General features: G+C 38.8%; 1 protein-coding gene across 4 annotated transcripts in view; it reads right to left on the bottom strand.

Moving 5' to 3' along the window:
• The window catches only part of PREX1 (phosphatidylinositol-3,4,5-trisphosphate dependent Rac exchange factor 1), a 173207-nt gene that overhangs the window by 24232 nt on the left and 121071 nt on the right, over positions 1–27904 (bottom strand). For all 4 annotated transcript variants that reach the window (XM_072879109.1, XM_072879107.1, XM_072879110.1 and 1 more), the window contains exons 13-21: positions 27709–27758; positions 22860–22935; positions 17361–17433; positions 15898–16040; positions 8082–8174; positions 3594–3742; positions 2593–2678; positions 710–846; positions 86–257 (exon numbers count right to left, since the gene is read on the bottom strand). In XM_072879109.1, the coding sequence (XP_072735210.1) occupies positions 86–257; positions 710–846; positions 2593–2678; positions 3594–3742; positions 8082–8174; positions 15898–16040; positions 17361–17433; positions 22860–22935; positions 27709–27758 (979 nt within the window). The remainder of the gene's footprint in view (positions 1–85; positions 258–709; positions 847–2592; positions 2679–3593; positions 3743–8081; positions 8175–15897; positions 16041–17360; positions 17434–22859; positions 22936–27708; positions 27759–27904) is intronic.

Raw genomic sequence — 27904 nt, 5'->3', positions numbered from 1 at the left:
ATTACACTTTATATTTCTACTGCAATTTTCCTTCCTGAAGCCCCTGAATCTTCCCTAGGTTTCCTTCCCCCATGAGAATCTTTACCTGATTCCTGTTGGCTATTTTGAAGGGGATCCAATTCTGCACCTCCTTCCAGTGAAGAGTCTTCTTTGCTGGAGCCAGGATGACTGCCATTCAGATACGCAGTGGATGCTGCTTGCTGAACTCTGTCCTCCTCAGCATCTTCATGTGTTCTGTACACCCACTGGTACAATCCCTTTCAAGAGATATAGGCTTCAGCTATGACCTCAGTAAAAGTGCCTGATATCTAGATGTTTGGACTACTAAGGTGAATCTAGCTATCAATTTTATATCTTCTAAGTTGGCTGAAATATCAACATTCCCCCAGCTTTCCTCTGAACTCCAGAGAATATAAAATCTAGATCAATATCTGGGTGAACTTCTAGTTTTAGCAATAGTTAATAATATTTAGTACTGTATGCAGTGTATGAATTGGCATACATATTATTTGTAGCTGTTTTGCAACTATAGGCAACTGTAATCAGCTCCCTCAGTTATACTAGGACCTTGGCATGGGAGTAAATAAGTCAAGAGAGACATGTATAAGTTGTTTTTCTGAATATTTAGTGAGCATAAAAGCACATAAGAAAGGGATGACAGAAGGAGGGCAGGAATTAATGTAACTCCTCCGAGGTTTTGTATTCATACCAGTGCTTCCTGTTGTCTGGTCCTGTAGGCTGTAAAGTGCTCCAGAACTTCCATATAATTTCCACGTGTTGCATTATTCCCATTAACTTTCAAAATACACTGGCCTGGATGAAGGCCTACAGCTGCAGCCTCAGAACCTGAAAAATTAACAGGAGAGGAGTTAGACAGTAAAGCCATCTGCTTGTGGAAGAGAAAATTGGAAAGTTTGCAAAAGATTTCTGGTTAAGAAGAGTAAGAAGAAAAAGCTAGTTGAATGCTGTCATGCTTTTGCTACCAAGTATTCCAAGAGCTTTGTTGTATAAGGAAAACATCATGCATCTATCCTTCATATTTTCAGTAGCGCTGGGTAAAACAGAGACCTCCTAGACCTAAATGCATTCATGCTAGAAATTGAAATTCCTGTGGGAAATCATTTAGGATTCTAATATGGCTCTTCTAGCCTTATGATTACATTTGCTGAGGTCTTGCTTAAACATAAACAGTTATGTTTGTTTCAGCTTGTTGCACTTGAAAGATACAGAACACTTGCATGTTAGGCAATTTGCCATGGTCTAAGAAAAGACTACGATGTACTTAAAACTAGAGTAAGTCTCGAGTGCAATAACCAACTTCAATGGACGTATTCCAGATTCACATGAACAAGACTCAGACCCAAATCTAGCTCCTAGAAATCTACAGTTAAGGTGATTAACTTTTTTAAGGCACCATCATCTAAAATTCATACAGTTTTATTCCAAATGCGATTTGTCTTTTGCTAGCAAAATCCTGAAAAAGGAGAATCTTTCTAGCTGGCGCTTCCAGTTTGCACTCTTCAGACTGTTAAAAAGTTGTTATAGGTGCTGTTATGAAAGAGTGTAATAAATGTGTCTCCTGAGAACATTGCTTGTTGCGTTTGGGTGCTGCCTGTTGTCTGTTTACTAACTGCACATATTTGGATATACGTATTTGTTCTGAAGGAAGGAAGTGGTACATGTCTGAAAGGTCGTATTTTCTGCATCTGCTGAAAATGAAGGTTAGAGCTGTGCTTTATTTGCAGCTCAGTTCACATTTCAGTTACGGAAGTAGTAAATATCTCTGTCAAACTGTGTTTTCTCCTTTTAAAAAGACCAAGGAAAGCAGTTCGCCTCTATCTTGTATTGGTAATTTATAGCAGTATAAGCCAACGTAAAGGGAGAAGTAGTCTTCAAGTCTTATATCATACTTTGTGATGTCCATTAAGAAACATGGTCTGTCTACCCCATAGTGCTGATCCCACAGCACATTCACAACTGCAGTGATCCAAACTGCAGCTGACCACAGGCAAAAATATTGAGGAAGCAACAGACAGCATTACACCTCAACTTTTTCTCAGCCAGCTCAGTTTTTAATTTGTATTCCCTGTGGCTGTAAAGCTGTATCTTAGTAGTCTTAGAAGAAACAAGGTTAGGATCAGTATGCAAGCACATTTCTAGCCTGCAAGAGCTCAAGTGACAATGCTTTCTCGAGAGTCTTTCCACAGTACTGTGGAATGCAGTATCCACAAGTTTCTTCTACTGTAGAATTGTTATTCCTTGTTTTGCGTTGATGGGATTAGTGACCCGACACTCAGTTCATAATAATGATACCATTTTCTTAGACTGTATTTAGATTATAAGCACTTCGAGGCAGGAACTATCTTGTTGTCCTATGGTTTTATATACAAATGCGATCCTTCTCTATGACAGGGGTTCCTAGTCATTATAGTTATTAAAATAAGTTGTCAGAACTTGTTTGGAACAAGTTTGACAATGAAACCTGTATCTTTCTTGACTGAGATATATATATACACACACACACTTTATATACACAGGTATATATATTTAGCTGTACTCCAAGCTTAACTATACCACAGCCTTTCTACTTACCTCTTCCTACTGCATGAACATATGGTGGTGCTGCTCCCCGTATCTGAAAGCAAAGCGCTTCAGGACAATCTGGGATTTTAATAATCCTGCAGGTAAATCAAGGAGAAGAGAAAGCAGCATTTTAAGTTAGGCTGACAGAGCTCTGGGCAGTTCTAACAGCATCTTTCCCTGGCATTCACAACCGTGTTTTGCATTAAAGAAAGCACCCACATAGTTTACAAATAAATAACAAATAAATAGACCTGAAGAAATCATCCACTCCATCTTCATTCTCCAAGGCAGATGAGAGATTCTCTTTGTTAATTAAAATTTGGCACATCCAAATTTATTACATCTTTAAGTGAATAACACAGGACAGAAACTTTCTATGGTATTTATATTCCCTTTCACTTCTAGGCAAACTTCAGTGCAGCTCTGCTGACTTATACCAGCTGAGTATCTTTTCCATTAAAAAAAAAAAGTAGACTGGACAAGACATCCTAGACTAGAATTTAGCATCAAGTGCTCATTGAGACTTTCAGTTGTCTGGCAAATTCTGGGATTACAGAATCTAATAATGCACAAGACATTAACAGGGCCAAGCCTCATTATAAGATACAATAATGGACTGAAAAACTGTAAGGGTTGATATTTTTAGAGTCATCCAAAAATAAGCCAAGCTTTAATGGGGTGGAAATTGCTTTCCCTTGGACATTACTAGTCTGAGAAGCTTCACACCTGAGACAGAATGACAATTCTTGTGATTCAGTTCTGTTTGTGCACAAGGAAGCCAAAAGTTAACTGCAGTATAAAGACAATACATCCTACTTCTTCTAGAAGCACAAGGTTCACCACTGAAAACAACCTGTGACTCTTATCTCTCTTTCAGTTATGCCATTTGTTTTCCTATTGAACGGCTTCTGCATAGCAAAGTGTTTACAGAGTTTTCACTACAAATTGTAGAAGAAATATTCGGTAATTGACATTTCTAGATAATCTTATCTGCCCATCTTGGCACTTACTCCTTTGATTTGATGGCTACCAGAAGCCTAAGTGGCCTTCGTAAGCAGAAGGACTGGTTTAAGATGGTTTCCACTTCTGAAAACGGGCGTAGGAATATTAAGTCCTCATTGATGGAATAGATTTTTCTTCCTGCCTGCAGGCCAGCCATCTGCAAATGAAACAAACACCACAGAAACCTTTGGATCACTGGCAGCATCTCTGAAAGTTCAGGCTCCAAGGTTCAACTGTTCTCTACTTACAGATGTTCCTAGGATTATTGTCATTTGGAATACAGTATATACAGTGTTGGTTCATCAAATCATTTGTCAGTCACCCTTAAAGTTGTCTGCCTTTACAGAAAACAAAGAGATTTCACCAATATCTGTATAAATATGCCACATTACTTTGCAATGGATATATCTTTGTACTTTTCTGCCACAATGTTTTTAATAGGGGACTACTAAAAAAGGAGACTATATTAAAAAAGGGGGACTAAAAAATAGGGGACTGTAATACACTGGCTGCGATATCCAGTGAGATACAGAAGTGTGACTTCCCACAACTTATAGCTCAGGCACAGGGAGCCAAGAACATAGTTTTCAACCACTAGCCACACAAAACCAACCTATACCTAGTCACGTAAGTAAATGTAACCTGTTTTTAAGTGGTGGTAAAAACCTGTCTCTGCTTTAAGTGAAGTACTGGCTCTTCATCAGCCTAAAAAGCCACAAGATATTCATTTTAATGCCTAGCTTTTGTACCTAACTTTAGTTATTTGATCATGGTCACACAGGAAGTCAGAGACAGATCCGACGATAGAATTGAGATCCGCTCTTCTGCCCACTGGACAACAACCCTAAACATACCTCCTGATGATCTATACCAGTTAAAATATGACATAGCAGCACTTAGACTAGGTGTTAGGATATCAAGGAAATATAAAATTCCCTTTAATGGAGTAAAAAGAAAAAATATTATTAACCCTTCCCAGGTTTGAATGACTTCCTATCACTTCAAGATCCAGGAGTTGGGCTTTCTTCTACATGTGACAAACCCTTTTCCTATTCTGCCCGGAACCCATTGACAAATTTATTGACTTGGAAAAAGGAGGTCTAAACAGTACTTCTCCCACATATGAAATGTGACCTGTTGCAAAAATGAATCTGGAAATGTAGGACTGGAAAACCCTGCTGACTATGTCTATGCATGGCCTGGCTTTTCTTAAACATATGTGGTCTGAAAGTCAGAGAGCAGTTTACCCATGAAAACCTACAGTTTTTTTCTCAAATCAAAGCTATTAAAAGGAAAAGCTACAAAGTGCTCTCCTTGATTTAATTCTCAAGCTCTCTACAGTTGACAACATTCTCTTGTATACCTAGAAATAACATCTGTCATCTTTCTTTTTTTGTAAATAATCTCTAAAATGGATAATAGGGATAAATAGCAATAGATTTTAACTTAAGATAGAGTTTGACAAACTTCAATTTATAATTCAATTGAAATGTTTCTGCTACTTGCATTTACTTATACTGATTAGTTTATTATAAAGTAATAATTATTATAGCCATTATATATATTTCTAATATTTCTATAATATTACTAATTTCTAAAGCCATTATGTTTTAGGCCTGATTTTCTCAAAGTAGCTCACGCACTTAATGTATGTGTAATTAGCTAAACTCTTTGCATACCTGCAATCATTCTACCTGTGGATGACCTCTTTATATTCCTAACTTACTGCTTGTGCATATGGGACACCTACCTGCACATGTAATCATAGCAAATCCATGAAGGTATGAGGTACAAAGTCACATGTTAAACCCTATAAACTAGCAACTTTCAAATAAAAGTCTGCTACTCTGCTGGGATATAACTAACCAGGCTAAGGAAGATTAGACAGCATGTATCTTTAAGAGTAAAGACCTACAGTGTCAGAGAGCTTCTGAATAACAGATGCTCCTTATGACAACTCAATGCAGTTGTCTGGATCCGAGCCATTGTTTTTTCCGAAATGCCAGCAGCTGCTTTTTGCATGGCCATTGGCCAACTGGCTGCTTGTTGAACACGCTCTGTTCAAACACTAGACCTCTGCTTGTCAGTTGGCTGTTCAGAGTAAGACAGCAATCACACCTCCCAAAAGGATAATTTTTTTCACTGTTGCTTCTTTCTGATAGAATATCATTCATAAATCAGCTCCAGGATAAAACTTGTGGGAATAAGCCCAGCTACAATTAACCTGGAAGTGAGCTGGGTTAGAAAGGAAGATAAGGTACAAACTGAGAAGACATTAACTTTCTGAATGTCTTTCTGAAGACACGTGAACTTAGAACAGGCATGGGATGTGCCACAGTCTACATCAACCAATCACTGCTATACGATTTTTTGTGACCCTCCGTCTAGGTGGGCTGAGCAAGGGTTGATAGTCAGAGGCAGCTGCTGCCAGGAGCATGGGGGGGCAATTCCCACAGGTCAGAGTCCTGGGCTGAGAGCTGCTCATCATTCAAGATCAGGAGAGAAAATGCATGAGTAGTGCCCACTAGAGCACTCTTCTATCTAAGGGCCAAAACTGAGAAGCTGAACACACACGTCAGGCAAAGAGTTCCCAAACTGCAGTTCAAGTACCCTGTCAGCACAGGATTTTGATGTTCCAGCAATTCTTTTCTTAACAACTTTTAAACACAGTTTGGGAACTGCTTCTGGCATAGGCAAATCTAACAGCTCACAAAACAGTTTCTAAAAAATCTTTAGAAGAAAAGAGACACTAATAATAGAAAGAACAATGCTTGGCAACTCTGATTTTGAATAAAAAACCCAAAGACCCTTGTTGCACATGCATGAAGTTCAATATTGTGTGCGCCACAACCTGCGCATGACAATTTTTTTCCAGGTATACTAGGAAAAAGAGACCACAATCCCAAACTCAAACAGAATGTGTTAATCTTTAATAAATCCATGCAAGTAATAGGTTAGTTCCAACTTAATTGGTGAACCTGGAATCTTATTCTGGCCTAAAGTCTGTCAGTCCTAATGAATGCAATGCACTGTGATGGGCACTGTGAAGCAAAACTGCATGTCTTAATTTTTGTCCCTAAAGAGTGTGACAGCAGGCATAGGGTCTCTAAAGGGCCTACAGCTGCTGAGCCACACAGAACTACATGCTGGGTATCTTTCTCATATCACAAAGCAATTAAAAAAGCCCAAGAATGTAATGAAATGCGTTACTGTTGGACCTCAGGTCTTTTCAGAATGAGCTGACAGCCCTCTGGTTCAGAGAGATGCAGATTTAGTTCTTTTCTGGAGCAATATTTTAAGATCAAGTTGAAAAGACGGGCTCATGGTCACAGATAGTTTATCTTGGAAGATCAAGAAAAAGATGCCTTAGAAAATTGTGTGCTTCTGTTATCTTAAAACAACAGATTTGCAGGATATTCCCCCAAGGTCCAGCCAAAAAAAGGGCAGAAGGATTATCTGTCAGGCAACGGTTTACAGCAGAGGTTTAGATTAATACATTTTTTGGCCAATCTATGTTGATTTTGAGCATGAGGTAGAGCATAGGATTGGTTTCTTTGGTGACCATAAACCAAACGAGAATCAGGAATACTGAAATCATTTAATTCTAATATTAAACTTCAGTTCAAAATTCCTTCCCATTTGACATTCTCAACTTGCTAAAATCAGTCTGTCCACTTCAGCTGTTTGCATCGGGCAAGTCATCCAGGAGTTATCTGTAGCCTAAAGCAGTGACCAACAAATGAATATGGACATTAAAAAATTCTGTAATGGTTGTCCTGGACTTTTAATTAGAAGTACTGTCTGTGTGCTGCCACAATTTACTGTGAAACTCTGGACAAGTCATTTAGTCCTCTCTTATCTTCATAGGTCCTAAAAGGCACCTAAATAGCTTTTAAAAAATAGACTTTCAGTCTGTCTCTGCCTTATTTTGGTAAATGGGGGATCACATTGTGTTATCCACTCAAGGGTTTTGTATGGATAAGCAAATGATTATGAAATACTCAGATCCTATGACATTTGGGCCGTCTATGTGCCTCAAAGAAACAAAGCAAATATATTCTGTAGAGCTCTTAAAAAAATACCAGGGAGAGAAATGAGTGCATGCTTTTTAAGGGGAAAAAAAAAAATCTAAAAATATAGCTTTCACTCAAATAAACCTGTTTCTCATTTAATATCTTTGCTATCCCAAAACAATGTTACTTTCCTTCCCTCCTCAAATTTAAGTTGCTTATGAACCTGAGGTATGCCATCATCACAGAGATATTGCTGTTGTCCTATCACTTATAAAAAGTATTCAGCAAGTCACCCAAAGATGCCAAAACACTTAGCACTTTAAAGAAACAGTTTATTACCACAGGAATTGTAGAAGATACCCAATTTTCTATTAGCTGCCTTTAAAATGAAACAGACCTTAAAAGGATGGTTTTATACCTTTTCAAAGCCTTGAAATATTCTTAGGTACCAAAACCATAATATTTATGAATGTCAGGTTGTACCTCTGCGGAAGACCCTCGTCGAACTGACTTCACCACAATTGCTTTGTTCTTTTCTTCCATGTCAAATCCATAGTCATCCTCTTCTGGTAAAATCTTAAAAAGAGCACAACGTAATGCTTCATAAATATGGAGTTGGCTGAAAAGCTGAAGGATGGAGATGAGAAACTGGACTTTCCACTGCAAGCCACGATTGACATACACTTGTAGATCTTAAGGCTGAAAGGGACTATTAGGTCATTTGGTCTGATTGCCTACACAACATAAGCCATAAAATTTAATCTAGTTATTTCTGCATTGAGCCCTTACTATACTAAAGCAGAATTTCCAGAGAGCTATCCAGTTATGATCTGCAGTCTTTAAGAAGTGAAGAATCTGTTCCCCACCTTGAGAGTTTGTTCCAATGGTTAGTCAACTCTTCTATTAGAAATTGCATTTGGTTTTAACTTCTAGCCCTTCATACTTCATTAGATCTTTAACTTTCAGGTTATGGAATTCATTAATATTCAGTATTTTCCATTGGTGAATGTACTTACAGATCAAACTGTAGTCATTTATTTATTTTTTGAAATACATCCCACATACCCAATAATGAACAATCTATGAGTTCTTCTCAGCTGTCCGTTTCAGACAAATTGGGGATCTCAAGCCTATTTCTTATAGATAATACTAAACACTACACAAATGACATCACAATAGTTGGTCTGCTGGCTAAAATTCTGGATGATCAGTGAGCGAACCATTTCTGGCATCTATAGGTCCTTCCTCTAGAGAACAGGCACATAAGCTTTGTCTTAGGGAAAAAATATAAGACTCATGTCATGTGCTCAGTTTGCACCTTTTATGGTTGACAGAAGACTTCGTAGTCTTGCTCCTGAGAATCTGCTTCCTCTTATTTGCACCGAGGTCACACAGACCTGCCTTATAAATATTTTTTAAAATCATATCAATCATGGACATGTTTCACTTGTCCTTTTCTAGTGGTTTATTAACAATGAAAAAAAAAGCTTAACAACAGACTTCCCATTTAAAAAAAGATAAAGCAAGCCTGGCACTGGTAAATGGACAAGTGGAAATTCTACCAGATAAACATCTTGCATTTGAGCAAACACTACACATTTAAGAACCATCTGATAAATTAGAATTGAGTTAGAAGGAAAAATAAAGCTATCTATAATCTAGCATGCCACCGGGAAAAAAATTACTGACAATTATTTCCTTGATTCTGATGATTCCTGCACTGTTTTAAAATACTGTCTTTTTTCTATTGAAGTCAATGTCATCAGCCTATAAGCTTTGTGCTTTTACAGGAATTCACCTTAGAAAAAAATTAAAGAAATAGAATCATCCTTTCCTGCAGGAGCCATACAACCATGTTAAAATAATGCATAACAACATATCTGCAGGGAAAGAATGCTCATCAGATGATGTTCAGATTAAATGATGGACAGGAAAGTAAAAAGACTGAAAGGTAAATTTGCCATTCTTGGATATTTCTAACAAAACATTTTCAGAAGTAATGCTATTTATGCGTGTTTAATAAAAGGACAGCTTAGAAAATGGGGTATATCACTGGTTTGATTTTTAGTGTTGCAAGTGTAATGAGTTTCAGCCCAACACAATATGTACTTTTATCACTTCACATTTGGGATTAAATAGAAAATTTCTAGGATAGCTCTCCCATCCAATTCTCATTTTACATTTGAAGGGACTGTTCAGTTTCTTTTGCTGGATTTTGAAAGCATATGTGAAAAAATATTTAAAATTTTGGAGGCTTTGATTTGCCAAACTCAAGAAGCCAGCAGCTCCATAAACTTACATGATCTCTTGGGTGCAGCTACCATTACTATGCATGAAGGTCTTTTATATGTTATCATTTTCAATAACCTACCTTTCTCTGTTCATTAGTACTACAAAAATGTATTGTTTGAAAGCAAAGAACCAAAATACTTTTAAGAAACCCCAAGTGCATCAACATTAGCAACTTTATCACCATGTTGTAAAGAAAGAAATCTCACATTCTGTATACTGATGCTCCTGTACTGGGGACACTTTCTTATGAAAGGAAGACTATGGATAATATTCAATACGCAATACTTGGAGAAGGCTATGATTCATTCTTTATTACAAAGTAGTAATACCTTGCAATTCCACAGCTGAACACCATTCATCCCTACGGAGTTCAAAGCAATTAACTAACTCGCCATCTACAAGAATTATTTCTGTGCCCCTGAAATCCAATCGGTTTTTTTGAACGTAAGGCAGCAGCTGTTTAATCTTGAAAGACAACCATGTTAAAAAATGAGATCATATGAGAAATAAGCATGTTTAATCAAAACCAGAGGGCAAATGTAGTCGGAATATATTCAAAGAGAATTTTGGCAGAGATGGGGGGGGGGGAGGGGCAGAGAGTGGGGAGAAGAAAAGCTATGCAAAGAGTGGTCTATTACACCCGTATCTGTTACATTCACGAAGCATTTTTGGCATGTAGGTCATGATGCCCGTGTGGTACCTCTCCATTTCTCCCCACTCCTGTACGAGGAGGATTATGGAGTCAGAAAACGCTTGTGGCATGGGGATGCTCAGTGTCTATGAAGGGAGATTTGACAAATTTCCAGGAGAATGAAGATGATGGAGATGTGAAGTACCTTGATGCTCAGCTATGGGGTAGCTTCCAGCATTGCATCATGCTAATGTCATGAGAACATGACTTTAATGTACAAGGTATAGTGTCCAGTTAACCCACCACACTTGTTGATCCCTCAAACTGCATACACACGAAGGGCCCTGGGTTGGGTACTAAGAATTCCCCAGTGAAGGAGGTGAAGGAACTGGCTCCATTTCACTCTTGGCAGCCTCCCCAGGCTGCTCCTACTGTTCATGCAGAAGCAGGAACTCTCAGCCTAAACTCCTGGGGACATCAGCAGCAGAAGACGCAGCATAGGCAGCTCAACCACCATTTCCTAAACTAGGGTCCAGGATGCACATCCTTCTCTCACAGCCTTCCCTACCACTCTCCAGCATAAACTCTTTTCTGTTGGATACACTTGAACAGTCTGACTGGGTTAAGAATTTCTTAAGGAGCAGTGACTTATCAGATAATGTCATCTGAATGCTTCACAAAACTGATGAGGTCTCTGTGGCCCTCAGCAGCATTCATTTGAAGAGACCTATTTGCCTGCCACTTCATCTCCCAGGTTGTTCCAGTCTCCCCAGCCTTTCAAAAGTCCAGAGTGCTGGGGCACTAAAACAAAATTTGAAAAGACAAAAAATTTCTTTCCAATGAGAAGCTCCAGAACCTAAGCCACCCCTACTGCTATTATCTTTAAAGGTATGTTTTGCCACATTAGCAAAATAGGCTTAATATATAAAAAATGACTCAAAGTTTCTTTTGGTTTGTGAGCTTTGAAATTGAGCACTGAAATTGAAGTGTTCATTCTGAACAGTGAAAGATTTACAGCCTAAAGGATGTTTTTCACTTCAGAGTTCACTGTAATTTTTAGTATCCAAATCCACTCAAAGCCCTTATCTGGCCACATAGACCTGGATGATGGATGCTTCTTCTTACTGACTTCCCAGCCTGTCTCCTTGGGAGATCAGAAATCCCTAGAGGATGGGCTCTTATTAGTGGCTCTCTTCCCAGGGGTGTTTTAAATCAATGGTTTGAATTCTCAAGCTACAATAGACTGTAGTACACTATTACAATGAAGAACAAAGGGAAATCTCTTTTTTGCTCTCTCTGTGCTGAAATTTTGCAGAATTAGGTCATTTTATATTAGCACAACACACAAAAATAATTCTCCTGGAATGATTAAAGATGAAAGAGATTTTTATTAAGGACCAAGTATGGCTTTATTTGAGTAATACAAATTACTATTGTTTATGCATAGTTAGAATAGGAGAAATGTGGTCTATAGTTTTATAAGAATTTTAAGGTGAATGCTATGTTTATTGGATTAGCTGGTTTGAAACAGAGAAGACATGAACTTAAATAATACTACCTATTATCTGAAAACTTGGTATCAGAAGTAGTGAATTATAAGGACACTTTCATTTTGAAAGCTGACTCTAGATGTAACAGCAGTAGCAAATCCCTGTGGATAGATGAGATTTAGCATCCTAATTTTCACATGGTAACCTGAGGCATGGAGTGACTTTAAGGTCTTGCTCAGGCCACACAGTAAGTTCATGTGAGAAGTTAAATTAAAACCCAGGTAGCCCTGACTTCTGTACTCAAACCATTGGCTTTCATTGAATATGCTACAGTACTCAGGCCCCTGCACGAGCTGAATTCCAGGACATGCCACCGCCCTGGCTGTGAACTGCAGTGGGACACAGCAACGACTCTCTCCTGCAACTACTGCAACACACTACTGAGAATAAGAAATATGGGATACCTTGGAGGAATGTAGGAGATATCCCAGGTCTGGAAAGTTGATGCGGTTTAGACTTACAGTCCAGATTTCCAATCCAGCATGACAGTTTTGAGAATGCTACATAAAACTTACACAGGCATCACCTTTAGAAATCACTGGAAATGCTTTTCTTTTGAGATCAGATAAGTGATACTCTAGAGTCTTCTGGGGGCTCTAGTATTGTGTGTGCATTAAACCTCTCAGGCAACTTTGATGGAGGCCCATCCCTACAGGCAACTATCCTTGTCTGATTGTGCTGGTTTTGGCTGGGATAAAGTTAATTTTCTTCATGGGGCTATGTTTTAGATTTGTGCTGGAAACAGTGTTGATAACACAGGGATGTTTTTGTTCCTGCTGAGCAGTGCTTACACACAGTCAAGGCCTTTTCTGCTCCTCACCCCACCCCACCAGCGAGTAGGCTGGGGGGGGCACAAGGAGCTGGGAGGGGACACAGCCAGGACAGCTGACCCCAACTGACCAAAGGGCTATTCCATACCATATGGCGTCATGCTCAGCATGTAAAGCTGGGGAAGAAGAAGGAAGGGGAGGACGTTCGGAGTGATGGCGTTTGTCTTCCCAAGTCACCGTTAAGTGTGACGGAGCCCTGCTTTCCTGGACATGGCTGAACACCTGCCTGCCCATGGGAAGCAGTGAATGAATTCCTTGTTTTGCTTTGCTTGTGTGCACGGCTTCTGCTTTACTTATTAAACTGTCTTTATCTCAACCCACGAGTTTTCTCACTTTTACTCTTCTGATTCTCTCCCCCATCCCACCAGGGGGGAGTGAGCAAGCGGCTGGGGCGGGCTTAGTTGCCGGCTGGGGTTAAACCACGATGCTGATATTCAGCTCCAAGCTACCAGCTTTAATTTGCGTTGCGGTTGGCTTGGGCTAACAAGTAGAGGTGCTGATCACAAGTTAACAGCACACTGCAGTAACCAAGTCACAATGCTTGGACTCAATCCAAAATCCAAATTCTCTTCAACTAAGCAAAGAATGTTGTATATTTTTTCAGTCTGTCAAGATTTATGTCCTTCAATGAGAAACAATTGCACAAATAGATGAGTATTAAATCTTGTTTGAAGTGCATTTTTTCAGACTGAAAGCACTTTTTTCCTTGGCATTTCTAATGATGTATTTGCCAAAGCTTCTGTTGTTTTCTTTTTTCAAGGGCAAGCTCTCCTGTGATAGAGCAAACTTAGATGAAGGGAGTGGGGGAAGCTGTCCATTAAACAGCTAGGATTTCACAGTAGTAGAAAAGCATGTTTCAAAAGCCAGTGCTGAGGAAATTCCATTAAACTTCCTATGGTGGGACCAGGGGATGGGAAGGATCAATGCCCTATCATGAGTGTAAAGAGGCAAGTCGTGATGTTCCACAGACAGCAAAGCCTCAGGATTCCAGCTGCTCATAATTGCTAAACACAAAATAACATAGAAGTCAGGCACAAATTTTTTTGTGGAGAAGTGTAATGCATTTACTGTACTGCTATTTGTGGGATCTTCTTTACAAACATTCAGGGGATTGCTAATTTATTTGTGAAAATAAGGGCAACTCATAACTTCAGCATGACTACTATTCATTTGACAAAAATCTGTGCCCTCTAAGTAGATTTCTTATTCAGCATGTGCTGTTCATTTCAGATTGTTTACTTTTTGAGATGGGACTGTATTTTGACAGAGGCTGACTGATACACTTCAGAACTACAATAATAGTAATATTAAAATTATTCCTGTTGCAAATATTCCAGTTAGCAAATTATGGAGTGACTGGAAGGACCAATTAGGGATTACGATTAATCACTAGTAAATAGTTCACGTGCAAGGTTTGCTTGTTTGTTCTCTTCAGTGAATACTAATAAATGATTATTACATTAACAGAAAACAGAGTCAAAGAATTTGAAATCCCTAATTTCACAGCTAACATATTACTGTTGTGAGTTTTGGCATTTTAACAGAAGTGCCTTGAACTGACAGAAAAAAGTGGAATAGACATACTAGTCAATTTGTTTCCTCAAACCCTCTTGTCTTGATAAGGTGGAAAATTAAAAATACCTGAACAATGGCAGATCCCACCAATTTACATGAAACTGATCTCTGAGTGCTTTGCAAATCACAATAAAAAAACCCCACAAAGTGTATCACCTTTTAACTGCTTCCCTTTATCCAACAACTCTCCATGGTGATAATCGTATTAACCTGACACTCCAGTCTCTGGCACTGCATGCATAGGGGAATAATTTTGAGGGAACATGGTGCTTTAAATATTACTTCTGGCCATTCAGACAAACACAGATTGGTCTCCTGGCAGACAAGACAACAGTGAGACAGTGAAGTTTGTGTGAACCTCAGGAAAAATTTTCCCATATAATGGACCTCTGCATCTTTTGCAGCTTTTTTAGTTTCTGACCCAAGTTTTTACCCTGCTCCTGCATTCTGCCAGTGTTCAAAGGGAGAAAAAGATGGGCCTGGAGCCACTGGCAGTAAATAAGGATCTCAGAACAGTTTGCACCAATCTGACTACCATGTCCAAACAGCATTAGAATAATCCTAGTGCAGTAAGCGCTGTGATGGCATTTAGTGAGGTGGGAATCTGGAGGTAACAGTAATGTTGCAAAAGCACGAGCATAAAGAACAGTATTTTTTGGTAAATGGTTTCCATAAACAAAGCAAAGCTGATACTTGATCCAGTAATGCAGGGCATATTCATATCACTTAGGCAATGATGTCCTGAAGTATCTGTGTTCTTATCAGTCTTTTAACTTGTATCTGAATCTACCTCACATATAAGGGTGTTTAAATGGTCTTTAAACTTAAACTGTGTTTAAACTTGATGGCAGATCTCTCCCAAGATAGTTACTTTCTCCTCCACCATGCCAACACTGTGGTGCCTGCTCAGTGAACTCAAGAAACATATGGTGCCTGCTAAGACAACATCTCCAGCTCCCAGCTCACTTCCAGATTCCCTCAAGGGCTTCATGGGAATAGAAAGGGGTTGGGCTGTGAACTGGATAAATAGTCATATCTCTGAGTCTCTTCTTTTCTTGAGACCTACCAGAAATAGGTAGGAACTTACTTGCATTTGCACGTGTGTGTAAGCTGTGAATCCAAAGCTCCCAGGTAGTGCAGGAGGGTCACACGCTAGAGAAGGGACCTGCAACTTACAGATTTCCCTTGCTACTAGAATAAGCCATGTGGCCTGCCCAGCTAGAAAAGTCAGAGCTACAGAAGTTGGAGCTCTACAGCAAAGCAGCTCAAGAATTAGTATTTACGCAGTGAAGAAGTCTAGCTACAGGTGCAATTCCTCTTTTCAATTCTACTCTATTATAATTTTCCTTCTCATTCTCCTCTAGTATAAAATAATACCAGTTTCACAGAAACGTCAAGGTTTACATTAACATCTTTCTTACCAGAAGACTCTTTCCCAGGATGTTTTCCACGAGCTTGAAGTCATTACGTAATTGTTTGCTCTTGGAACTGGTGCCTTCCATCTCCTCATCAGCATAAAAGCGGAAATATAAGGATTCATCCTTAAATTCACTTTTCTCCAGGACTGGAAACAATATATATGAAATACATACATGCATTTACACAGAGAAAGAAAGAGAAACAAAAAAGAAAGTTAAAGGAAATCCTAAACATTTCCCCAGTCTTCACAGAACAAAGACCAGATGCATCCCTATCAGTCAGCTATTCAGCTTTAAGCTACTACTGTATTTTAGGGATAGACTTTTCTTCACAGTGCATAGTAGTTCATGATATGATGTTTAACCTCCCTGGCATGTAGAATGCATATAAAATGCAGAAGATCCTCTTGGAAGAAAGATGCTACTCAATACCTTATGCTCCATTCCCATGTCAAAATTAATATGGTAAAACTATAAAAGAAGCGAAAAGGGGTAAAATGGCTGTTTAAAGGTGAGATGGCTAAACAGGCTAAGGCTTTTCAATCTAAAAATGAAATTTTTAGAGGGAGAAATGAGTTCTACGAAATTCTGGAAGGCATGACAAAGTTCTTTATCATGTTTTCAAATACGAGACCTGGAAGCTTCAAATAAAAGCAGCAAGTGACAATTTTAAAACCTGAGGAACAACTTCTTCATCATTCAACATACACTTATGCAAAGGAACTCCTTGCCAAAAGATGCTATGAATGCCAAAAGTTTACATGGGCTCAAAACAGATCAAATTCTTTAAAGAAAAACAATTATTCTTACATTCTTCCTATTAGTTATTTACAAGAATCTGCTCTCAAAAATGTTATTCAAAATACAGAGAGCAAATGTTATTTATGACTAAACCTGGGTGTTTCATTGGACAAACTATGCTTTACTCTTAGGACTTTGTATATGCTATTTGATACTGACACAGATGTGGTTTGTTTACTTTCCCAGTTTAGCAGCAGCATCACTGAGGATGGGTGATGTCTAACTTTGCAATTTGGCACTTCGGATTTGGAAGCTTCAGAGATTGAGCACTGAGGATTGTGCTTGTTGTCCAAGTGGCAAGAACTAGGCAATTTTATGTTGTACCTGACATTTCTTGGTGATATTTCAGGACAGTACTTGGCTTGTGCATTGGTCTGATGGCTCTGAAAGAGATGCGGTGAAAAAAACATTCCCCTTCTAGCTTGTCTAATCGTTTCAGGGCTCATAACTATTAGCAAGGGGATTCACTTGGGAAGGTACTAGGCTTAGACATTTTGTGTAAGCTCGAAGACTCCTTTTTAGAAGGACCTGCTGGATGCCTGCAACTGTATGCACGTCAGCATGTATGGCACAGCCCATAGAAAAGGGATTTTCAGACAGTCAGCTAATCTGACTGAAGTAAGAGCTCCTTTAATTGGCTGTGGGAAGTAATATTGATGCATTACCATGATGCATGAAGCCGTTATTGCAGAGTCCAACACCCAGTGCGACAGCTTCCTCCCGAGTCTGACAGTCTCCCTAGAAACAAGAGGATAAATATTACATCTGAGACAACTTCCTAAGCTAAATTATTCCCCTTCCCCACCGCATAGCCTGTGGCTCTGAAAATTAGCAGGATGCTCTTTGTAGGGAACAATAGCAAGAAATTAAAATAGCTACCCCATTGCCCAAATCCCATTCATTCCTATATATAGCATCTCTTGCCTCCTGCGGGAACTAGGAGGACGAAGACCAGGATTCTGGAAAGTAGCTGTTTAACCCACAAAGGGACATAATATTATCTCAATGTAAAGACTTTTTATTTGCAATCATAGTGTCGGACTTCAGGACCCATTAGCCACAGCAATAAAACTCATTCTTAGAGAGAGAAGTTGAGAGACCTTATCTATATTCAACCAAAGGGAGGAAAACCTGAGTAAACCCAGTGTATGCGAACTCCAGAGGTCAGACTGGTTAAAACTGCAGTGGCATTCTTTTCTTACACAGCAGACCTACTAACAAAGGCTTCAGTTTCTCACCACCTGAAGCCTTGAATGTACTATTTCAAAACAGGTACCAAAGGTGACTTGCAAATTTACAAATTTACCTGAAATGGCAGCATTAAGTTTTGCATCTACAACTCAGTTAAATACAAGAAATGCCTAGCTTTCTCTACGTATCTGCTAATTTGCAGCCACAAGTGAGGACTTTACAAACATGCTGGCTGTACTTTTAGGCAGATATATAAGTTCTAAATAGTGCTGGTAAAAATCAGCAGGCACTATTGGTCTTACACAGATGAAAAACATTGTTAACACTGGTCACTAGATGCAAGATTACCTACTTCCCAGCCCCAAACGGGCACAAGAGAACCTGGGATCTGCTATCTCACTAAAAGCAGTTGGTCAGCTCATTCCAGCAGGCAGAGGACCTGCTGCTTTGGCAGAGGAGCAACTTCAGCATATTAGTTTCAGTCCTACTAAATTAGAAGCTGTATCTTACACAAGCATTACACCTTCTTTATTCCCCTCCATCTGGAGAACTAGATATCCCGAAGGTCTAGCAGCAACTGCAGAGTAGCGTACAGACTTTGTTTTAAGCAAACTGGCTTGCAGACCAAGAGCCCTCTGATCTTCTCAGCAGAACATCAGTCCTGCTTCAGGTCCTACTAAGGAGAGCAGTAGCTATTTGCCAGGCAAATACTGGCAAAGAACATCACTATGGTGTAAAGATACTATTTAAATACAAGATAAAACAGGATCAGGTCTTGCCAATCTGCAGCACTACTGGCTCTTGTTGAAGAGACTTTCTGAGAGAAAAAAAAAAAGGCATGACATTTACAAATTAAGAACTAAATACTGTTGTGTTGGTAGGAAAAAACCAAGGCAGTTCTGGAGGAACTGCATGATTATGTAATCACACAAGGAAAGCCAAGAAAAGGGCTTTAATAAACCTGAAGTTTAACTTTTACTACAAACTAATTTCAAGCCTTCGTAAGTCCTTCCTCATTTTCAACAACATCCTGTCATGCGACAATTCTCAACACTCACTTTGTGTTACTTTATGGGATAAATGGGTAGTTTATTTTACAGAGGCCGGGACTTAAAAATCTAATTTATTCTTTCAACTGTAAATAAACTGGAGGAGAAATGCCTTCTAATGTTACTCTCAATCTACTTCTGGTTTAGGCAACAAAATCTTTGTGTAGGATGGCTCTAAACCAGAGTTGGCTACTCCTGATGATGTTAACTTCGCCTCAAAACATTCCCCTAGCAAAACAGCATTCTCTAATTATAAAATATAACTTAAAATAGATCATTTCAGCTCACCTGTAAGTACTTCTAAATGTTATGTAGCAATCTGTCCAAACACAATGAAAGCAGTAAGAAAAATCTTAAGAAAAGAACCACTTACAATCAACAATCTTGACAGAACGTCTCTCCTAACTTCCTCATACAGAAACTGGATGTGAAACGAGATACACTAGTTTTGACAAGATAATTTAGGTTTATTCAAATACAATCACTGAATTTGAGTCAGCAGAATTATAGAAAGAGTTTACAGTCAGTACCATAGTGAAGAATCATGTCCAGAGAACACTACTATTATTACTATTACTACTGCCACCATTACTATTATTATTATTGTTGTCTAGTTCTGGTAATGATGTCTAAAGCCCTAATCATGGTCCATGGCTGATTGTTTTGAGATGCATAAGCCCAGCAATTAAGATGGTCTCTGACCTAGATTGTTTACAACCCACATGTAGGAGAAAAGAAAGCAGATGAACACAGATAGTTAAGAACAGCAATCAAATCACTTTTAAATATTTTGTTGATATCATGGAAAGGAGAGTTTTAAGATTATGAAGTGTTCCTTCCAAGTGGGAAGGAAGCCTAAGGTAATGCAATGCACAGAGGTGCAATATATACTGCAATAGAAAGAAGGAATGGATGGATGGAAAGAGATGAGAGACCCAATGGAGCAAAAGACCTAAAGAATCTTACCAGCAGGTTTCTACTTTGCATTTGTCCCTTTACCTTCATTCTATATTTCATGAAATTGCTATTTTAAGTTTCTTAGATTTAGGACTGAGGATTCAACTGGTAGTGTTTTATCACAGATAATTTCTGGAAGTCTGGATATAAATTTTCAGCCAGATGACAAGAGTACTGTTTTTGTGGCAGTGCAGTCTTTTAGTGCACCCTCAGTAGCACCTAAGATTCTGTAAATAGCTCTGACATTTGTAAGTGAAGTCTGTGTTCCTCTCTGTCCTCAGCCTACTGGCAGCGAGAGAAAGATTAGGTTGCAAAATGAAGTTGAGAGGGTCCAGAATCAATGAAAGAATGAGTCCCTTCCCTTCAAGGATCACCTCTAAATATACATAGGGACCATAATATAATTCACAGACACTTTCAGTCTAAATCCATGGATACAAGTCAGATATTTCTCCTTTCAGGCTCTGACTGCTGAAACCATTTCTCTGTTACCTTCAAAGGGTCACTAAAGTAATGCCTATGGAGAACTCTAATACAGCATTATGTTTCCCAGGATTTGACTTTGTGCCTCTAAAAAAGGCATAAAACAAATCCATCTCCAATCAGCACTTATGCTCATGTGCTTCTCTCCACTATCATACTTAATGCTTTATTTTAGCATCTCATGTACAATTTGCCTAAGACATACTATGGGGATAACTGCAATAGGATCCAGCTATTGTGAAGAGCTATAAACAGACATCAAGCAAATTCAGCATTAAATCTCCAACTCATTAGGAAATCCCTTGACCATCCTCTCTCACGTGCAAAAACTCCCTTGTAGTGAATAATCTGTGCTAGCATATCACAGGGCACTTATTAATAAACCTGATAGTCAGAGATGCTCAACTCCTGCAGAACCCTGATGTCTACAGAGCCACAAATGCACTGCACATCTAATAGTAGAGCTCTTAATGTCTATCCAGTTCCAGACTCTGAGTGCATACAATACATAGGGATAATAACATATATCACATTTGAATACAACTGTTCAAAGGTACACAAGATTAAGCCTCATTGAGGACTCAACCTATCTCGTCAGAAGCATAATAGCCAACAATTTCCAGGCAGGAGGATCAGGGTACAAAATACAGTTGATGCTGTTTCTTTGATTGTAAAAAAAGGTCTTACTCTTCTGCTCTGTTCAGTCTTACGAATATTTGTAAAGGTCAAGGAAATGAAAAACAGCTTTCTCATTAGGGAGGGCTCCCACTGGCATTTATAGTCTAAATTGCAAACAGAAATGAGAGAGACTATCCTTCAAGACAGTCATCCGTATGCCACTAAATCTAACAGAAACAAGTCCTCACTTTTTTTTGTGCATTTCTGAACTAAAATCATGATGCAAATTGATCATCAGAAACAGAAATAAATATATCCCAGCATTTTTGTGTAACAGGTAGTTATCAGACCAGACACCGTCCCCAAGATTTTCAAGAACAGATGCCTAAAGTTAAATTGAAAGGTAGGTATTTGAGCAGTTAAATAAATGCACTACTCTGCAAAAAGCTGAGTATTTATTAGCTCCCACTAAAATCTGTTGTTAGCTAATATGGCCAAAGTATGAATGGTTGCTAGAAAATAGTTCAATCTAGTATGAAAACTCCAAGCGAACCCCCATGAAAATTACTATTTGTAAGGATCTACGAGCAAAGATTAAATCAATCTTTCCTGCCAAATAGGCAGGAATTCATCTAAGTCACAGACAGTGATTTACATGTTTAACAATGTTTCCCTTTAACTGAGCACAGAAGAAATTTCCCTCATCTTTGCATCTGTATACATGTATGTACGCACACATATACAGAACATAAATTAGAGTCTTCTGTATCTCCATATCTGGCTTTAGTACATTCTGGTTCAATATTAATGGAAAGTTCAGTAAACAGGAGAACTAACAGCCAGATTAACCTGCCAGAATGAAGAAAAATGGGGAAGGAAATGAGCTACCTTTTCCAGACCAAGAGCTGATGTTTTACCTTGCTGTCTGAGTCTTTCTACTCCCTACAGCTCTATGATTAACTATTATATTGGCCAGATTAGCCTGATTACATCTCTCTTCTTTGGCCAAAGCAGACTTCTTTTCCCCCTCAGCTTTCCATGAATAAGACCCCCTTAAATCACATGTAACTGATATGACAACCTCAGTACTAATATTCTTGCTCTCCTCTATGCTCTTAAGAGGAAAACAATTGAATACTCCATTCTCATTCAATTATTTGGCACACTTAAATCATATCAATCTTATTAATGCAGCAGGACATCAAATGCAATTGCAGGAAACATTTCTGAAGGACAACATCCCTGGTTGTCAGAGGCCTGATTCTCATTCAAACTAGCCTCCCTTTATGTCATTTTGGCAGTATAGGACTTAATGTGATTGTGAATCAGACCATCATTTAAGACAAAACCAGAATGTGTATTTGAGTCTCTGATGGGGAGCAACACGGCACACTCTCCCTTTAGATCGCTTTAGACTATCAAAACTAAATTTTTAATTTCCCAAGCTACAGGCTCTTTTCTGTAATCACAAGGTAAATGTGGGGCAACTACAATTTCTAAAGACAATGGTGTAGTTTTTGGTGTAAAACTCTAGATTCATTTTTCAATAAAATTGTACCACACCTATACGAGATTAAATGAGATCAACATCACTTTATGTCTTCAGAAAATCACAAGAAACAGAAAAGATCCCTGAGAACAGCCAGTTCATCACTGCTAGGGCTAACAAAGGACTTTTTTCCTCTTTATGCTGCCAAATAATAAGTTTTCACCAAATGAACAATAACAGAAGCATAAGATTTTAAGGTCAAAGAATCAGAATATGTTTAATTATGTTCTCTAGATAAAAGTGTTTTATTTACTTTTAAATGGAACTGAAAAATTAAGCTACTTGTCAAAGACAGCAGTATCTTAAAATTTTCTTACCTGTGCAATAAGCCAATCCACTAGTTTACTTGCAGGGATTACTGATTTATAGGTCTTTAGGTGGTAGTCACGGTCTCTAATTAAGAAAGAGAATTCAGGGAAAATCAGGACAAAAAGGTAAACATTTCTTTTACACTCTAAACCTACATATACTATTGTGACCTACTATGATGAAGTTGAGGAAAGAAGAAGAATTATAGATGGAAAAAAATGAGACTCCCAGCCACAAATAAATAAGACAAAGAATAGGAAGCAGATATCCTTTTTCTCTAGAAGAAAGGACTAGTTTTTAAACTTTTCTAACAACTTGAATTATGAAGATATTTCAGATCAATACAGAGTATTGTTATTTCAAATTTCTGTAGATGTTTCAAGCCATCTTCAGAGAGCTCATATTCCTGCCAGAGGCAACCAGGACATTCTTTTCACAGATGTACTGAGCTGCTTCTTTAACTCAGGTTAGACTATTGCCACCATCGGTCCTGTTGAAAATCACATTCTTCTGGCTGGAAGACATCTTCTAGTTTCTGTCCTAAATCCACTCATGTCCAATTTACATTTACCGGCCCAGTGCCAGCCCCATCTATAAGCTTAAATACTTCTCTAGTCTTTACCCATCGGTGTATTCATAGGCAGTGACCCTACATATTCCCTCTGTGCCCCCTTTTTCTTAGGCTCACTGAATTAAGCACCTTTTACCCTACTCTGTCAAGAGAGATTTTCCTGATTCTTTGCACCCGTTCAGGTTTTACTTCCTTTAGCAAAATATCACAGAGTAGCCAGATACAAATAGAGTACACAGTGTTCTTTTATGACGTTAGATAATTTCAGCCATTGTAAATAAAAAAGAAGTGTTGTATTTAGGTCTTGTAACACAACTTGCACCATCTCACACACAGCCCTTGTAGAGAGCAGCACTGTTCCTGAAATAAGGAAAAGAAACCCTACTGTAACTTGCTGCATTTAGCAGTTTTCTTCCAGTCCTCTTCTGAGAGCCATGGAGATAATTGACGTTTTTAGTCTTTCATAAAATACTTCTAAGGAATTTTGATACAAATATAAGAAGGCTATGTGGCTCAGGACATTGGGCTCTAACACCTTTCACCTCCAGGTCCCTGGATTTAATCCAGCTCATGAGAGAAGAAAAAGCTCTTTCCATTTTAAGGCTGTTTACTGGCCCGTGTGAAATAAGTTTGGTGGTCTTGATCCAGTTCCTAGTTCCACATCACAAAAGCCATTACCGCAATTAATTTGCATTAATTGGTTCCCTCTTGTTGAGAGTCTCAGTAGAGAGGCCAAATGCTGAATGGCCATGAAGAATTAATTCTTCTCTCACCCTTGGAGGTGGTCCTTCTATTTCAAGCTTGAGGTCCACTGGCATGACTGTGGAAGGAAACTTTCACAGCCACTGTTGACTGTTTTACAGTCCGGATGTATCTATACAGCAGCTCAAGAGAAGACTTTATTCTTCAGTCTTGTCAAATCAACCTCTTTCATTAGCACCACACCATTTGATATTTCCTTTTTTCTAAAAGTCTAAAATCAAATGACCATCTAAAATACATACTACTCCTGTTTTCCTTTTACTAATCATCTACAGATACAATTATGTTGTGACTGGCTTTTGTAAATAAATGCAGCAGAAATGCCTGTGTGTTTGCAGAATGCAGGGTGTGAGAAATCAGAAAGGGAAGCAGGACTTTCAGAACTTGGGGGGAAACAAAAAACCAACCAAACAAAAAAACCCCTGACAGCATTTCCAGAAATATGTGTCCTCAGAACAAAAGCTTTCCTCATAGTGCTTACACACATTTTTTGACTTGTCTTCCAGTAATGTGCTAAACCCAGCACAAAACTGTGGGAGTTTTCTGGGCAATTTTTCCCTCTCACACTCTTATCTTGAGAAAATGTGCTTTTGAAATGTCAGAACAATAAAGCAAAGCATTAAAATATTGAGTACTAATGAGTACGGGTTTCCAGATTGTGAGAAGCAACTCCCAACATTTTAATACAGATGCTGACATAGAGCTAGTTTTGAATAAGCTGGCATCAGGATCTTGGTCCAAGGCCCAGTCTTTCACTGCTTGTAGTTAAATGCTTGTCAAGATGAATATTTCAATATTAGTTCACTGACTTTTCCCCCCATTTCAATCTAGCCTGAACAAGAGTAGAATGTGAATCATAGAATGTTATCCAGACCATGAGCTGCAGGTGAATAGTCAAATATCGATGTGGGAACCACTGAAATTTTGGCAGAACCTCGCTGCTTCACAGAAACTAGAGGAATATAATGGTCTTCACAGGGACTAGCCCATCTACGCAGTGAAGTATTGTCCATCACATGTGTAAGAGTGAGCAAGCTCTCCCACCCTCACAACTTCCCCAAAGTAGATCAGAGACATATTCAGAACCTTCTGTACATCTACGATTTTTCAAAATGTTTTACTTTTTATGTATCATCCCTCAAAGTAGCATGCTTTGTTTCCAGTGGGGTATATCATCTCATCCTCAAAGTATATCAGCGTCAGACTTTACTTAAAGAAAATTATAAAGGCAAGGCTACATGGAAACTCCCAGGTTTTCAGGGAAGACAACTAAGCAAAATTACATTCCAAGGCTGTCAACAAAATAATTGAATTTTGAACTTCATGATTCCTCCAGATCCTCTTGGCACATGCACCTGCTACTCCAAGCAGTTTTGCTGATTTTCTAGAAGGAAGATGGCACAAGAAAGGTAGGCCTCATCAACCTTGCTAGCATGATTGCAGGGATCAGCAGTCTAAAGATGCCAGATAAAGCAGTGGTCCAAAGGGACATCAGAAAGCGATAGGCTTTGCACAACTAACTTGGCTAAAAGACTGGGATTGTTTAGCTTGGAGAAGTGGAGGCTGAGGGGAGACCTTATCGCTCTCTACAACTACCTGAAAGGAGGTTGTAGTGAGGTGGGTGTCAGTCTCTTCTCCCAAGTAACTAGCAACAGGACGAGAGGAAATGGCCTCAAGTTGCGTCAGGAGAGGTTTAGATTGGATATTAGGAAAAATTTCTTCACCAAAAGGGTGGTCAAGCATTGGAACAGGCTGCACAGAGAGGTGGTGGAGTCACCATTCCTGGAGGAATTTAAAAAATGCATAGACATCGCACTTTGGGACACGGTTTAGTAGGCATGGAGGTGTTGGGTTGACGGTTGGACTAGATGATCCTAGAGGTCTTTTCCAAACTTAATGATTCTTTGATTCTATTCTAAAAGCTAGCTAGTTCCTTTAGGCTAACATTAGGCTTGTCAGAGGCAAAGACATGATAAAAAGACATGAAAGGATGACAGCCTAGGAGATCCAGTTTTCTAACAGGGAGATAAAAGGAAGAGTGAGTAGGAAAGAGAATGGTGGGAAGAAGAGCCTGAACATACTGAGAACATTAAGTCTGTCCAGAAGGATCCTAAAACTTCTGACACTCTGCTATTTTTCACTGGTCACACACATTTTAGATTAATGCTGTCACTAACACAGATTAATCCTCATATTAGAAGATTCTCCAGCTGGGATTCTATTACAAAAATAGCACATTGATAAAACACCACAAGACAGGCCTATGGTAGTTATTTTGTCTTTGTTGATTCCCTAAAGCATAAGACTACATCCCTTTCAGTTTGTGGGTACCCTGAGGTCAGTGAAATTTTTTCAGCTTCACTTATCGTTATTCCTACTCTGCATGTGAATTGCCATCTTAAGGGGTGAAATGTGTATGTGCAAATACACATACGCATATACATAACCATTTTGCCTACCAAGGGCTGCACCACGCTTTCTGGCTCTCTCCATACCCTTTAGGCTAACCGAAATGTGTACTATTGTAGAATGGCTACTCTGGGGAAAAAAACAGAGCTCTAGTTAGGCAAATTTATGACTGACGAACTGTAACATATCTTTGCTGCTCCTTTTAGCATGACAATGACATCTCTCAGTGAAACATCTATTGTACAACTCGGGGACAAGAGGTCTGTTTTGTCAAATTTGGGACTCCAGCCATGCCCACACCAGAGGTTTTTTTCTTATCAGTTTTTTCTACGTAAAAATGAAGTTCTCCTAAGTGAAAATACCTACTTCTCAATTGTAAACACCTAAACAGAACACCTACATGGCTCTGGGTGGTTTCGATTATAGGCCAGAAATGTTCATCTGATGTCACAGTAAGGCAACGACATCTGACAATCATCTCCTGGGATCTGGGAAGAGAGTTAACTAGTGCTTGCAGATTATCTCAATTCTTTAGCATTTATTTATACAGAGCTAAGTTCTGAAGATTCCACCCAAAATTTTCAGGGTTTTTTCAAATTACAGCTTCAGCTTTTATTCCACTTCAGAATGGTTTTTGTTTATTTAGGGTGCTTTCAATGAAAGAATCCTAGCATCACACTGGAATCTGTTTACATCACTTTAGCATCTGTTTACATTTTCTACAACCCAAATAATACAGCAGCTACAATCACACTGCACAATCTGCCCTGAATCAGTAGTCACTTATTAATCACACCCACTTTAACTCACAGAAAATGCCACAGTAAACAAATAAACTTGTGTCATGCTAACAGCCCTCATGAACTGATACAGGAAGCAAATGTCAGGAAGACTATAACACTAGCCTTTCACTCTCCCAGAACCCAGTTCCAACATCCTCCAGCAGAAGTACAACTACAAATCTAAACTGTGGAGATAGAAGGGTAGTAAGAGAGCCAAGAAAATGCAGAGAATTACTGTTTATAATAAGAAAGCAGAAAGATTTCAATAGTAACATGTCATCCTTTCAACAAAGCCAGAAAATATATACAATGGGATCATGAAGGTGAACTTACTTTACCACTGGAGTATATAGGCAGTGAAGTCGGCAGTAGAGCCTCACACCCTGAAGAAGGAAAGATGCATGGTATTATCAGTTTTTTCCTTTTCAAAGGAACACTGACTAGCTAAAGCTAGCAAAGCCTGGACAGTGATGTCTCTACTCAGCTGGAATTATCTATTGATTAACTGTTTTTCAAAACAGTTCCCTTA

This window comes from Ciconia boyciana, chromosome 14 (assembly GCF_034638445.1).
Source record: "Ciconia boyciana chromosome 14, ASM3463844v1, whole genome shotgun sequence".
In the NCBI taxonomy this organism is placed as follows: domain Eukaryota; kingdom Metazoa; phylum Chordata; class Aves; order Ciconiiformes; family Ciconiidae; genus Ciconia; species Ciconia boyciana.
This window is presented reverse-complemented; position numbering and strand designations above follow the sequence as displayed.